General features: G+C 44.8%; 1 protein-coding gene across 4 annotated transcripts in view; it reads left to right on the plus strand.

Moving 5' to 3' along the window:
- Positions 1-575: 575 nt before the first annotated feature.
- FLI1 (Fli-1 proto-oncogene, ETS transcription factor) overlaps positions 576-15,253 on the plus strand; it is a 71,133-nt gene continuing 56,455 nt past the window's right edge. Inside the window, exons 1-2 of one of the 4 annotated variants that reach the window (XM_065652083.1) lie at positions 576-985; positions 2,895-3,003. In XM_065652083.1, the coding sequence (XP_065508155.1) occupies positions 2,938-3,003 (66 nt within the window). In that variant the 5' untranslated portion in view covers positions 576-985; positions 2,895-2,937. Of the gene's footprint in view, positions 986-2,894; positions 3,004-10,805; positions 10,976-12,049; positions 12,522-15,253 lie in introns of those variants that run through there. The other 3 variants (XM_065652084.1, XM_065652086.1, XM_065652085.1) reach the window with 3 other exon arrangements.

Here is a 15,253-nt window from a genome sequence, read left to right on the forward strand (position 1 = left end):
GGTAACCCATCTGGGGGTTACGTTTAAAATTGATGTTGTACTAAAATCCCTGGAAGTTTCTTCCCCAGGTTAGTGCAAAATATCATCTGCCATCACTTCGGAGATGACAAAATGCACCAGAAACGTGACGCCGTGGGGAGGGGGGAAACATTCCTGAACTGAAGATGTTTCTTTTCCCTCCCTAAATGCGTTACGATTTGATGGGGTATCATTCAATACCTAAAAGGATCTGGAGGTTTCGGCTTGCAGAGAGAAAACTGAATTCTTGATCCAATAGAAAGAATAGTTTCGAGACGATTTAATTTCGTTTTTTTCCAGCCGTGTGCATCTGCAGCTTCGTCTGTAATATTTTCAGTTCTGCTTCAGGGGGAAATGGGTTAACTGTTTGCAAGGTAAGAGTCCGGGGAAAAAAAGCTCAAAGTAAGGAACGACGATTTAAAAACGGATATTTGAAACTTCCTTATTTAAAAGGGGGATTGAAAGTAGCACTTGAGCTCCACTCAGCGTCTCTTTTCGGCTTGACTCCTCAGCAATATTTTTTTAAGAGAGTTGTGATTTTTTTTTTTTTTTCCTAGGTTCTTTAAAGTTGCGAGGAGCGCCAGGCGGACTCTTTGGGCGAAGATGCCACACAGCCGCGATTAATCTGAAGGAGCAGCCGAAATATTGATGGGGGAGTGAGGGGGGTGAAACGGAAACCAAATGAAAAGTAGAGGGCACAGAAGAGAGGGAAAGGAAAGCACAGCACGTCCCGGAGCTGCGAGCATTACAGAAGCCCCCTGAGGAAATGCCTGGTTGATGCAGCCTGTCTGGATGGGCTGGGAATTTTAACTTTGGATCTAGCAAGTTTAATCTCTTTGCAAAAGAAAAACCTGCAGCGGCAGGGTAGTGATCCAGAAACTGCTGGGGGAGTTTGACTTTTTTGGGGGTCTCAACCTGGATCTTTACAAACTGCTCTGCCACTGGTTGAGGGGAAAGGGTATAAAAGGTGAGTCAATTAAATAATAGTAATAAGAATAAGGCGAATCGAAAAGTTTTTAAGAGGCCCTTTTATGTTGCAGCTGATGCTGGCAGGGCAATACGATTGATAAAAAATCCACAGCAGACTTCTTAAGACTTGCTCCAAATATGCAGATGTATTTATTTATATGAACGTGCGTAATTATAAAAGGGGGGTAATCGCGGGGGGGGGGGGAAAGCGCTAATGAGGCGTAAAGAGGGGAGCAGGGGAAACTGAGATGGGAATCCTTGACCCTAGAAAATTTACTGGCAAAGCAAAATTACCTTGTCCCTCAACTCTGTCTGCCCCCCACCCCCCAGTACAAGTTCAGAAGCAAAAGAAACTGGAATGTGTTAGGAGGGAGGACGACAGGAAAAAAAATAAAAAAATTTAAAAATATATACTTATCAGAAACACATTGTCGATTTTATAATCGGTTGCCCTTGTGTGCCATCTGGCCGCGTAATAAAAGCTTTAAAATCAATAAAAGGGGGGGGTTACGTGCAGAGGGCGAACTTTTATTTTCCAGAGTTGTTGGGCTGGGGGTTGTTTTTGCTTGCTTTCTCTCTCTCTCTCTCTCTCTCTCTATATATATATATATTTAGGATCAGCAGATGTTTCAAAGCAAGCCAGGTTTGGGGGGCACGGAGAGGGTTCCCCGGCAGATTTAGGGAGCAGGGATTCTCCATTAATCAAACGAGAGAGATTTCGTGATTAACCAGCGCTGGCTGGCTTGTATTAGACCTGGACTAACTGCAAATTTAGGCACCCACAGCTTTTCCTGAAGAGGCTGCAAAAAAATAAAAATATTGAGCGCTTGTGCGCAGCTCTTTATGCATATTTCTGATTCTGTAGTATAATTTTTTCTGTAGTAAATTCTGGGTAAATTTCTGCCTTTTCCCTTCCCATCCCGGGAAAACGGGACTGTCAGAATAGCAGCACTCAGGAGCTGCACGTTAAGGGATGAAGGGTAATGCTTCTTAACGATGCACTAATTACAGCCAGCTAATTGCTTTCTGGCGCTTTCCGAGGGGACTAAAGATCCTGAGAGGAGCGGGTAGAAAAAATAGTTGTCGGATACTTTAATGACTGCAGATTTATTTTCTCACACATCGTGATATTATTTCTCGATCGTTGTTAATCTCTGCATCTCCGTCGTGATGACTTGGAGGGGGGGGAAAGGCAAAAAAACCACCCAAAATTGTTCATCAGGAGATCATCAGGTCTTAAAGTGCAGAAAAACAGATGCAAGCCTGAGACAGAGCACCGCTAAGTCGGGCTTAGTAACAGCACTATCCGAAACAGAAGGGCTGAGACTGACAACCCTGGGGGGGTTTATTGCTATTTGGAATGATACTTCCGTTCGCTATTTTTTTAAATTTATTGTTTAATTATTATTAGTGAGAAAGGTTCTTTAAATCAACAGAGACCGGCAGGCTAATGGCTCGGGATGGTTTCAATGAGTCGGGAAAGGCAACTGCCCTTCATTTAGCCAAGCGAAACCCTTGGATACAAGTCAATAGGGTTAACTAGTCTCGACATGAAAACATGAGTATTTCAGCTGGCTTTTAATTGTTGGCTAAGAAATTCGGTTAATCAAATGTCAAACATTCCCCCTCTGCTCTGGTCAAAAGTGAAGAAGTTTCTTTTCCTAAGGAGTGAAGGAGGAATCCAAAAGCAAAATCAAACTGTTGTTAAAGCATAGAAATAAAACCCGGCTTTACAAAGTCCTGTCTATTATTTGACTTTTAGTTGCAGCGGTGGACGTTTTTCTGTGTCATTTAAAGGGTACAATTAATTGCTTAATCACTTCTTTTTAAATATTATTACTAATCTTACATTTTAAACAATGCTTTGTTTCTTTTCTATATAAATACTTTTTTTGTTGTTTTTTTAGGTCGATTTCGGGACCTTTAAATATATCTATTAAACAAGTAAGGATGTTTCAGACTGTACCAGACACTTCGTCTTACGTCAAGGTAAGACATGACAGCATCTTTAAACAGGTAATGTCAAAAATTACAATCCTCCAAAATTCACAGTCACTTGTATTAGTTGAAAATCTCATTCCTATCGTCATTGAATTTAGCAGGAAAATTCCCTCTAACTTTGGTTTAGAGTCTCAACTATTGCAGTTATCGTTCTGGAAATAAGAAGAGTTGAGTCAAAAGTCATATCATCAGGGACCAACAATATGTTAAAGTGGTCTGGTCTTTTCTAATGCATTGATGCTTGGTTTGGTGGGTTATATTATAACCAGTATTATAGTGAGCATGCTGAATTACATTATAGTAGCGGTTGTTTGCTCTGAAACCAACATGGTAGTGGTGATGTGCTCCTGATCTTATATCATAGTGGTTTCTTAAATTGGCTTCCAATTTTCTGATTTCCTAGATACCGTTTAGTCTTGAACCAGAGCTAAATTTCATTTAATATCCTTCTACTTCTCTGCTGCGTCAGCTGCTGAATTCAATATGCAAGATGATATGTGAAGTTATGTTTTCTGAAAGGTACATTTCAAAAGGGATTTAGAGGGGAAAAAATATTTAATGAGTTAAACCAAAACATCTCTTTCAGTTACTGAAGAAATGGATTGTCACACCAGGCAGCACTATGTAATACTAGGATTTATTTCACAATGTTACTTATGGTTTTCCTTGGGCAATGCTTCCGTGCAATTCAGTAAGCAAACTGGCTTTGTTTGGTTTTATTGACAGTGGCTAATGCCAGATACTACAAGATATTGCACTTTAAATAGTTGTTCGTATATTTTTTTCTTTTTAAGAAAAAGGTTGGATCTTAGAATGTAGTTTGATAGGCCACTTCAGGCTCTCTAACAAGATTAAAACAAATACCAAAGAACGGTTGGCACAGCCTTGTCCCTTTATAACTCAATTGAGTACTATATTATATTTGACATCATATAGTTTTTTTTCCACAACAGTTCCCAAGAATGTAAATAAACCAAGCCTGGGACATCTGGGTTACACGTTTAAGGCAAACCCTGCATGCAACAGCACTTAGTGAAAATCTAAAACACAAGCCTCTTCTCTCCCAGGCTGAAGAAACACAGAAGGGTGTTAACTAGAGCTGAGTAGATAATTTGTAATGAATAATTTATTACAGGAATTTTGTCTTTTTTTTTTTTCTCCCTGTAGTCAATGATCCATGTGCCAATCATTATTTTCATTGACATACATGTTATTGAAAGTGATTCACTGAATGATTTCTGTATATAATCCCCAGACTGTGGCTTGTTTTGTCAGGAGTGTTAGTATTTGAAATGCAGGGTTGGTGGGGTGACTCCCAGGTCATGTAACATCACTTGTATTCCCTGATTGGGTGAACCTGTGCTGCTCTCTGGACCAGGTTTCTAGAGCAAATCTGTCGAGAAATGGTCAAAACTCCATGTTCAGTTGATATACCCAAAATCACATTTGTAGCTTAGTGTTTCATGGAATGCCAGTGATTTAATTTGCTTATTACATTCGTATAGCTTTGGACCAGAGTCTGGAAGAATAGAAATTCTGTGGAAAACAAATTAAATTCAAGTCTCTCTCAAAGATCAAGTAAAGAAGCATTAAGCGGTCTGTGCCCAGTTTTAGCATTAATTTCTCTTTGGAGTTCCTGGATGTGGGAAATGATCTTAGACGTGTTCTGTTTACAATGAAGAGATGAAGGCCCTTTGACATCCTATATTACGGTATCATTGCCTTTTGTTGTGAGGCAGGATTCAACTGCTGCTCCAGTTAGTGGCAAAATTCCTTTTGAATTAAGTAGAACCAAGATCCAGGCCTAAATAATTTAACATTCCAGCAGGATTGAATGAGTCTGTCCATACAATAAGTATAATCCTGCAGGCAAAGTGGTTGGGCAAAGTTCTCTTCACATAAGTATGTGTTTTATCCAGCAGGAAGAACTCCTCAGGCTGGACTTATGTCCAGTGTTCCAGCAGTGGAGGTATAACTGAGCTGTGTGATGCTGATCTCACCACCTTTTATTACAACCCTTCATCCTCAGCTGCTGTTATTTTGGGCAAGGAACCTTGTGTTTGGTATTTTGTCTGTTAAGCTTCACTCATGACAGTGTCATTGGGGAAATGACTTGTTCCTGTACTTAAAAAACCCAACATGATTTCGACATAAGTCTCCAAGGGCTGATCCAAAGACAAAGGAAATATCTCCCATTGACTTTTTTAAGTTGGGCAGCTCAGTACCAAGGGTGCAGAGGTACTTGGGCAGCTCATCCAGATCAGTGGGGCTGTTCTTAAAAGTAGGAATGTGCTTAAATTCAGGAGAATCTGAGCCTTAAACACAGAGGTTGGATCAGACTGTGGCCCCTCTGAGTTTGGTGACAATTTCTACTGACTCAAACGCACCCTTGGCAAACAGGGAGATTCTGACAGTGACTGGTTTATTTGTAGAAGAGGTGGGAAACATGGATATGAATCTAAGTCCTATTGGGGTGGGGTTTGTGCTCCTGAGCAAGACATTTCAACTCTCTGTTCCTCCATTTCTCCATCTCTTAAAGGTGGATGAAAGTGCCATGTAGAACAAGGTGATGTTCACCTGCTTTCTCTTTCCTGCTTCCCCACATTGATCTTTGAGAACTTCTGAAGTTGTGGCAAGTAAGAAGTTTGCAAAGCAAGAGGTTGAGCTTTCATTCCTCTCTCTCTTCCCAGGTCTTTTTCATAATTATAAATCCTAAATATAAAAAATCACTTTGATCCTTCTACATCACTGATAAAATATTTCTATTCCTTATATCATCATGTGACTTACTGATCTGCAAGTACTTAATAATTTACAGTATATCAGAGGGTGCTAATCTCATCTAAACAGGAGTATTTGACTTTAGAGAATGAAGCGTAATATAATTGGGAAATTAAATTTTAAAAGACAGGACTGGAATCTTGACTGTAGGGATATGGAAAGAATTAGGGCTATAAGCAAAGCAACATGACCTCTGAGTACTGAATTTTTAATTACTACCATTGCCACAAGCTACTCCAGGCCACAGAAGTGTTCACTCCCCTTCTGCACTGCTGGTTTGTGTTTTAATATGTGTGTAAAGAAGGTGCAAGGATAATTTGGGAGGTATGTTATCCACCAGCACTTTTCTTATGCCTGTATTTTGGGGAACAACCACAAAGCAGCTTTGCGAGCTGATGCGGAAAATGTTATCCAGCCCAGACCACTGAAGGGCCACAAAGATGGACTTTTCTCCAGGGAGGAGCCACCGTGCAAGAGCGGGACTTCTGGCTTTAAAAATGGATTTCACGCAGTCATAATGTTTGTGGTGCCGCACAAAGAAGCATATTCATGGAGGCAAAATAGTCTGGGTGGCTGGAAACAATATTTGGTCTGTTCTTGCTTGCACTCTCCCTGGAAAGTTTACAGAAGCCCTAAAGAGAGAAGGGTTTTAATTTTTCATTTTTTTAGGGACAAAACAGTGAGATTTTCTTTGGAGTGGGTAACACAAAGGTAAACTCTGACACAGATGTGTTATCTTTCCTGCTGAAGACTAGCAGCCAGAGGCCGCTTGGGGACAGGTTACAAGGCAAGAATATCCCCGTTTGGGGTTTTTGTTTGTTTGGGTGTTTTCCCAACAAAAAATTCTCGCAGCAGAGGTGGTGCATGACGAATGAACTGAGAAAAGGTGCTGCAGAGGGACCTGTGCACGGCTCATCCCGCAGGTGTTCAGGGATGCGTGGATGCTGCCCAAACCTGCACTACTTTCTTAAGAACAGCTAGAGAGCCTTAGCCTGGCAGAAAAGGGAAAATCAAAGCCTGCATGGAGTGTTTTCTCCCCAGTTCAGAAGCTGCCGTCAGCTCTGACGTCATTCTCACACTTGGTGATGATTAATTACGTACATACCGCACCGTTCTCCTTTCTCTGCCCATTTCTCGAGGCAGGAACGCTGCAAAGTTGTTGGATTTTAGCAAGTCGCCGATTGACGCCTTATGACAACTTAGTGCTTAAGGATTTAGTTCTTGTTTGCACCTACCTCTCTATTTTAAATAGAAAAAAATCCCTTTCCATTGCCCAGCAAATCCCGCTTTTTTTTTTTTTTTTTTATTTTATTTTTTCCCATGCTCAACCCCAGCGCTGCGTGGGTTTTTTCCCCTCTTTACGTTCAAGACACGGGGTTCAAATTTAGGTCGAGAAGGTGGGAGAATCGTTGCTTCTCTCCTGGAAATGCAGCATGTGGGAGCTTTCTAGAATAAGCCAGGCTCTGGGGCATAAGGGACAAACTTTTACAGTGACTCCCGCCTTTAGACAGGAGCATGGAAATCACCAACCCCCCTCCCCAACTCTGTGAACTTCTAGTGGCTCCAACTCTTTCACATTTTGCAGAAAAACGCCCCTCACCAATATGATGCATCCAGGGAATTTTGTATTCCAGCTTTTCCTATGCTCTCCCAGCCCTATGTTTAGAAAGAGAGGAGGTGTGGAAGGAGAGGGCAGCAAAAAGGGAAGAAAAAGAAAACGAACGCTAAGGGGAAAAAATGCTTTAAATCTTTCCTGTAAATCTCCAAATATATGAAGTCTGAGGAACAAATTCAAAGCAGGCACGGACGCCTGAAGAGAAGTTAGAGAGAAATATTCTGTTCCATTCAAGCGCATCAAGGGTCTAGCTGAAGTCTTGTTTGGCTAAGGTCAGACGAGACTGGGTTCTCCAATAAAAATAAATCTCAAATTAATTATGGCCTCAAGCGAGGGGCCAGACGTTTGGAGCTAGTGCACTGCAGTCTGTTTTTTTGGCCTTCAGTATTTTTGTGTGGTTTTTGTGCCTTAGCTTTTCAATAATTGCAGAATGGGGGAGGAAGGGCGGGCGGGGCTGTTTTATTGGGACATGAAGCTCAGATAAAACTACCCAGGACACTGCACACACCACTCCTCCCCTAATTGCGATGCAGCTTCAAAGCTGCTGCATCTTCTCCCCACCACTTTTAAGACATTAGGTTTTACTTAGTACCGATTAGCAGTGAATAACTTTCCGGCTTCGAGTTCCCAAATCCCATGGGCTGTTCCTGGAGAGGTAGGAGGGACCCGATCCTTCAGTTGTGCTGCTGGAAAACCACTGATTCATTTTTTTTTTTAATTACTGTAGCCGAAAAGCAGAAATTTGGCCAATTAGTTTAGTTTAGAATTGGGATTCATTCCTGGGGATCAAATCCCAGGGCTGTAGTTTGGGCTTTTTTGCTTGTAAGAATGTGGGTTTAGAAAATAAACAAAACACGTTGCGTTTTTCATTCTGCAACGGAGTCGGTGCCAGAAGGAGCTCAGACCCGGAAATTTTAAACATTCATTGAGGTTGGTGGAGATTTTCCCTCTAGGAAAGATTGGAGGAGAATAGAGCCCGGCCTTTTGAAAATACAACTCCGGGCAAAGAATAATGGTAAATATTGTAAGTACTCTTACAGAGGGTAGAATATATAGGAAGTTATATGTATATAATGCATACACACAATATACCTGGCGCAAGGTATGTGAATATATGTCTAGAGAAAGCTAGGGAAAAAGAAAAAAGAGGACATTTGGTCACAGTTAGTGGGGTTTTAGTGGGAAATTATCCGCTTTCTAGACAAAAAGCCAGGGCGTGGCTGCTGGTTTCTGGGGCTCCCCTCCCCTATTTACGGCGTTAGTGCAAAGTGACAGTCCTAGGCTGGGCTTAACGAGAGCTCAGCTGATGTTGTTCGGGTAAGAGAGGGTGAAATAAGCCAAAGCCCTTTCCCACCATCGGAAAAGAATATTTCTAACCTGCAACCGAGGACCGGGAAGGTTTTGATTATGTTATTCCTATAGAATAACTAGACGGTTTTAATTATGAAGTGATGACCACTAATCCCGCGTGAATTACAAACAGAAAATCCAGATCTCGGAGGTTATGTAGTCTCGCAAAGGGCTGGCATTGAACTAGACCGAGGGGTTAACTCCTTTGATACTGGACGTGAAATAGTCTGGGGCCAAGTTCCCCTCAGCGTGTCCTTATTAATTTCAGTCGGATCCCACCAAACCCGGCGTTTTCACCTTCTCTGTGTGAGGCTGCAGCCGCTATAACCCAATTATAAGAACGAAGAGAGGAGGTGGGGACATGTCAAGCGCTTGAGAGCGATTTTGAACTAATTAAAAACTTGGCTCGAGAATTTCGTTTCATTCATAAGCGGAGTGAAAAATAAAATAATAATTGAGGAGTAACCGATTTCTACCAGCCTGTCCCAATGGAAGCATTTGAAATCTTCCGTGGTTGCCAAGATGAAATGATTTTTCCAGATGTCTGGTGGTAACCACATGAAACAGATCACGATTCCTTTACTGGATATACATATGCATCCAAAAGTCGAGCATCGGATTGAAAATCGAGCACATGGACCAGCACTGTGCCCGGTGATGGCTTTGCCTTCCGCTCCCTTCCAAGATTTAAATACTCAAAGTCACTGAACAATCACCTGGGATGATTCAGAGCTTGGCGCAAGGAGTTTCTGAATATTCCAGCCTTTTCCAAAAAGCTGGAGATAACTTCAAGGGTGGCTTGCGGGTCTTTAGGAGGCGAGAAAGAAAAAGAAAAGACGAAACAAAGATTCTATTGTTACATGATTTGGCAGGTAAATAGATCGTTCTGTTTCTCTGTTATAATGTTTAACGCCTTCGCTCATTACCTTATCTCTTTTCGCAAATCTTATTTTAGAGCAAACGCAAGAGGTAAAGCAGGGAACGTCCCTGAAGGACCCGATCTAACAAGTGACCCGAACACGCTTCATTTCGAGTCGTCCTCAGACATGCAAAATAAGCCCCTGGGGGTCATGGTGCCCGTCTTGCAATAAAATGCAGAGCTGGGTTCCTGAAATATCTCAAGGTGGGATGGAGAGGGGGCTGTTTGACATCTTCCAGCCTTTGGGAGCACTCGGGATGCTCTGCGGGTGCCGGGCTTGTGTGTCGCTCCAGCCGGGAGATGGGGGAAAAGGTGTTTTGCAAATATTGGGCTCCTCTCACAGAAACCAGACGGGTTTTCAGGTGTTTTCTCCCTGTCGGTCACGCAGCCTAAAGCCAAAATGCTCTGTGAGGTCCGTGGATGACAGAGGCTCCTTCCAGGATTTCCCCCCCGCCCCGGTCCCTTTCGCGGTTAACATCCTCAGCCTGTCCTCTCCCCTCACCCCCCACCCCCGTTGTTTTTCGGAGTGTTGTCTAGAGAGGAAACCATTTGGGTTTTGAAAGGATGCGTTTCACTCTTCCCTTTAACCTCTTGGTTTTTCTGGTTGCTGCAGCAGCCTGCCATGTGGTAACGCTGAAGGGGAGTGGAGAAAAGAGTATTTGCGGCACGGGGTGGCGGGGGAGAGGGCAAGGAAAAAGAAAGAGTAATGAAGAAAGCAAAGGGTTAACCGTGATTTCTTTTAATTGAACTCCAGTTCTTGTGGCCCTAGGCAAGGGGGGACCTGACCCCGCTAGCAGCATCCAGATGTGCTGCTCTCCGGGGACCCCAGCGCAGACCCCGGGATTGTAAAGCAGACAAGGGGGAGGACGGGGGTGGGGGGAGAGGGGAGGCGGTCGGGCTGTCCCCTCTGTCCGTCCCCCCCCTTTCTCCCTTCACCTCCTGGCTGCAGACGGCCTCAATCGCTGGCAAGCAGCAAAGCAAAACCTCCAGGTCTGGTCACGTTCAGTCCCGTGTCTGCATCTTAAAAAATTGTAGCTGAATTGATGAGGCTAATTTCGGAGGAGGGAGGGGAGGGAGGGGCGAGGGGGATCTACAGCTCTCTCCTGCCAGCTTCGCTCTTGGAGAAATAAAGTATTAATAAGGCATCTCTGCCGCAGCCGAGTAGAAACACTAGCGGCATTATTGCATTTTTCTTTTGGAAGGGCCGGGTGCAGAATAACTTTGGATATAACTTTGATTTCTGCCCCCCCACTCCCCTGCCCGTGGTTGGACTAAAGACAGGGAGGAAACAAAAAGCCTGGACACAACTGGCACAGGACAAGGTAATCCTCTCCACCGAGAGATCTGACGTGCGGGAGTGTCCTCCTGCCTTGACACTTTTCTTTCTTGGCTTCACCCTCCTTTATTCCACCCTCTGCTTTTTTTCCTCGGGTTGCAGCAGTTTGCAGAAGTGGGGAATAAAGGACGCCCGAAGTGTTGCATGATGTGTTCCGCTCTTAGCTGCTTGTTATTTTTGCAAAAAAGGGGGGAGGAGGTTGGAAGTTGTGCGGGTTTGCTGGGCAGGCGGGTATTGTCTCCTTTCCTCGGGTCCTATGGAGGGTTTCAGCTTTTCCCGGAAAAAGGAAAGCGCTTTTCTGGTGATCGCTCCCGTTTGAATGAAAGGGAGAACTGCACGTCAGGGGCTCGCCCAGGTCTAAAATGAGATTTAAAGGCTGGTGGTTGAGTTTTTGCATTCTGACACGGCATCCGGGAACAGTAAATTCAGCTGATCTGACAATTATTGTAATTTTTGTCATTTTTAGCTTATAAAGTGGAGGTTTTCTCCCTGTCTGAGTGCGGTTTAACTATGAGAGGAGGCTGAGGAAGTTACTCCCAGCCCCTGAAGTGACATGGATGGACTTCCATCCATCTCAGTATCCTTGATTCAGAGCCCGATATCCCAACCGTCGGGATGAAGGGAAGGGGTGAAAGTGGAAAAAGAGCTTCCACTTTCCTGCAGCCCCGTTTCCAGCCTGCCTTTAATTGCTGGACTCATTTGTCTTGCATTATTGCACTTACTGCTCATTTTTGGCAGGGACTTGACCCTCGTCCAGACGTGGAGAGGGGCCGAAATATTTTAAATACGTTTTAATCGCCAGACTTTTTATTTTCTTTCTCTCCGAATCGTATTTACGGTTTTCTCCCCTCAATTTTTGCCTGTGACTGGAAAACGCATTAATAAAAGATCTGTGGGAAGAGACGGAAATTCAGTGAGTCAGGCTAAAGCTGCTCCGGCCAAAAGAAAAAAAAAAATTGCAAAAAAACATCTTAAACTAAACTGTGGGATGACACACGGCGCTCGCTAATACGGTGTGGGGTGCAAGGCAAGGTCTGTGTTGGACTGGCTGTCCCAGCGACAAACAGAGCAGCCAGAGGTACCTATTGTTCTGCCCCTTCTTATCTAAATGGAGCAAATATCCTGTATGTAAAATATATATATATTTTTTCATCAAGAAGGCAGGACCAGCAGAGAGACGAAAGTTTCCTCCTCGAGTGACTTCACTTCCCAAAATTAGCAGAAAAAAACGTTTCATCCGGTTAACTGTCTCTTTTTCGCTCTGCTGCAACAACCAAAGTTAAAAAAAGAGAGAGACGGAGAGAGAGGGAGGGAGAGGCAGAGAGGCGGAGAGGGGGTACAGAGAGAGAAGCAAAACTGCTGGAAGGACAGGAAGAAAAGCTGAAAGAGAGAGAAGGATAAGAAAAAAAAACCCACAACAAAAAAAACCCCAACAAACTTCAGGAGGCTTCGGTTGCAGGCTAAACCGGGTCAATGTGTGGAATATTACTGGTACCGGCTGGAAGTTGTTCTAGATGGACGGCACTATTAAGGTAAGGGGGGCTGGGGGGAACTGGGAAGGGACTCTGGGGGAACTGGGAAGGGGCTCGGGGGCTCCGTCCGGCTCTGTCCCTCCGCCCCGGCGCGGCCGCTCTCTCCTCCTCCGCCCCAGCGTTTCGGGGCTCTCCCCTTCTTCCCCCCGGTACTTGGGGGGTTCGCAGCCCCTCGGACCCCTCTCGGCGGGGCGGTGCGGGACCCGCCACCCGCCTGCTCCCGTGGAAAGACCGCGGGGACAGGCGGAAAAGTAATGACAGCTCCTGCCCCCAGGGCTGTGCCCTGCGGAGAGCTGGACGAGGCGGGGGGGAACGGCTGGGGCTGCCCCCAGATGTGCATGTGTCTGTGTGCCCCCAGATATGTCTGTGTGTCCCCAGATGTGCGTGTGTGTCCCCAGATGTGTGCCCCCGGCATTGCGATGTCAGCCGGCTCCGGTTTCCTCACCCGGCCCTACTTGAAATGCACTGCTGGTTCTGGTGGTCGCCCGTGCTTTTCCTCCAGTAGTTTTGGTTGTGGGGTTTTAGGGGTTTTTTTGGGGGGGGCAGGGGGAAAGAGAGCAATTTGGAGGAGAAATAACACCCCAGCTTGGGGCGAGGCAGGGGGAAGGGGAAGCAAAGAGTGTGGCAAAAAACCACCAACATAACCAACCTCTGGTGGCCTTGAGCAACCGAGGACGCTGCTGGGACTCGGAGAGTGGTTTCCCCTCCTCTCCCCCATCCAACCGGCCGTTCCTTCGGCCTCTGCAAAGATAAACCAAGCTTTTTCCAAGCCCCTCGAGGTGGCTCACGCCATTTCTCAGAGCGTAAACAGCAGAGGGTTGGCTTTCTCGCTTTTGGGGACCCTTGTGCAATTCTTACGGGCTCTTCTTGAGGGAGCGCTATAGCACAGAAGCAGCTTGAACAGAAGAGCCTTGAAGCGAGAGACACTGTGGGTGTGTTTGGGTTGGAGGATTTCGAAAGATGCCTATCGCCTGGGTGGGGTGTTGATCTCTTCTTAAAAGTCTTTTTTTTTTTTTTTTTTTTTTTTTTTTGCTGACCTGGGGAGAAAGAAGCTGCAAACTGGCAGGAACTGAAACTTTCTCCCTTAGATTGCAGCTTGTGACAAGTGCGCTGTTTGGAAGGGTGTCAAAAGAAGGGGGAGAGAGAGATGAGCGGGAAGAGAAAATGGAAAGAGGAAAGAAAGAGGGAGTGAAAGGGTGAATGTGAGAAAGCAGGAGCATTGAAAACACAACATGTGGGAGGTATGGCAGGAATAAGACACATCTCCACCCCGCACCTCCTCAGATCTGTAGCAAAAGTAATCTGGGCCTCATTCAGGATACATTTAGTGCACCACAGCCTTCTTTGCTTTGTGGAGCCCTTAAATATTGTGCAGTGAAAGTGCAGAAATGTCCCATCTACCCATTTGCTGCGGTGCGCACATGGACTTGGTTTTCTAAGCAGGCCACGAGCTCCTTGCACCACCCTCTGCAAGGTGCTAGAGTATTCCCGTGACCCATGGGAGCTCCTCCTCTCCTCAGTCTCCCCGGGTTGAGAAGGATTATTGCTACCCCCCATAAAACTCCTGGTTTGGAGATGAGGAACTGCGACACTTCACTTACAGTCACGTTGGGGAGGCTGCGGCCAAAGGAGGAACTCGGCCGCATCCCAGGTCACTGCCCTGGCTCCTGGATCTGCTCACTGACTCCTCTGCAGCCTCTTCTTGTATTGTCCTGCTCCACTTATAGTCCAGAAATAATTTGGCTGTTCCAGCTAAGAGAGATGGGATCCAGATTCACCAGTCGACTCTTGGGTTCGTTTACTGAGCAATTCCAGGATCATCAGCAACTTGCTGCAGGTCCCCATGCCCTGTTTGCTGCCTCCTATAATTTACCCATTTTCTGTACCGTGCATTAGTTCCCTCAGGATTATCTGAGACTTCTTTCAAGTTTTCTTGGTGTGGAGAAAAAGTGAGTTCCCAAGGAATATCAGATTATTGGATTTGCTGCAGTTCACCACTAAAAGGAAGGGTTAGGCCACCTTGCTGAGCTTGTCTCAGGTGAAGGGCAACAGGAAAGGATGTGGCTTGAGATGCTTAAATGTTTTTAATGCGCTGAGCTTTGTAAATAACCTGTGCTTCAGGGTGGATTTTCTAAATTTGAGGAAATAGTAAAGAAAACCTGTATTGTATCCAGAGGAAAGCAATTTAAAAGCAATCACATCCTCAGGTCTGCTCTCCTGTACGTTGTATGTGTAGATTTCTCTCAAAGCTGCGTGTTTAGGTTGGGAAATAATAAGGCAGAAAGATGCATGTAAGTGACTAGAGAGTAAGAAAAACAGAGAAAAAGGCTCTTTCCTTATCTAGAGCAAGAACACAGTGACTGACCAGATGAAATCTGTGTTCCAGCGCGGTTAAGAAGCGCTTCCCTCCGTAAACTCAGTAATGTATGTCTCTGTGTGGAAGATAAGTGCTGTGCAACACAGAATAGATCAGGGGGGGCTGCTCATTCCAGGTGATTGTCTTCAGTTTAAACAATACAAGTGACTGTTTTTTCAAGTCCATATAAAACTGTCCCACAGACTAATTGTTTTAATTGAGCCAAAGACTTTTTAACTGCACACCTGGCAGATGCAGAAGGAGTTTGAGTCCAACCTACTACAAAAAACTCTCCCTTCACCCGTTGATCCCCGCTATTGTGCCTGTACTTTCCTCTTTCATCTTTTTATGCCATTCAGAAACAGTTTTGCCATCA

This window comes from Caloenas nicobarica, chromosome 26 (assembly GCF_036013445.1).
Source record: "Caloenas nicobarica isolate bCalNic1 chromosome 26, bCalNic1.hap1, whole genome shotgun sequence".
NCBI classification, from domain to species: domain Eukaryota; kingdom Metazoa; phylum Chordata; class Aves; order Columbiformes; family Columbidae; genus Caloenas; species Caloenas nicobarica.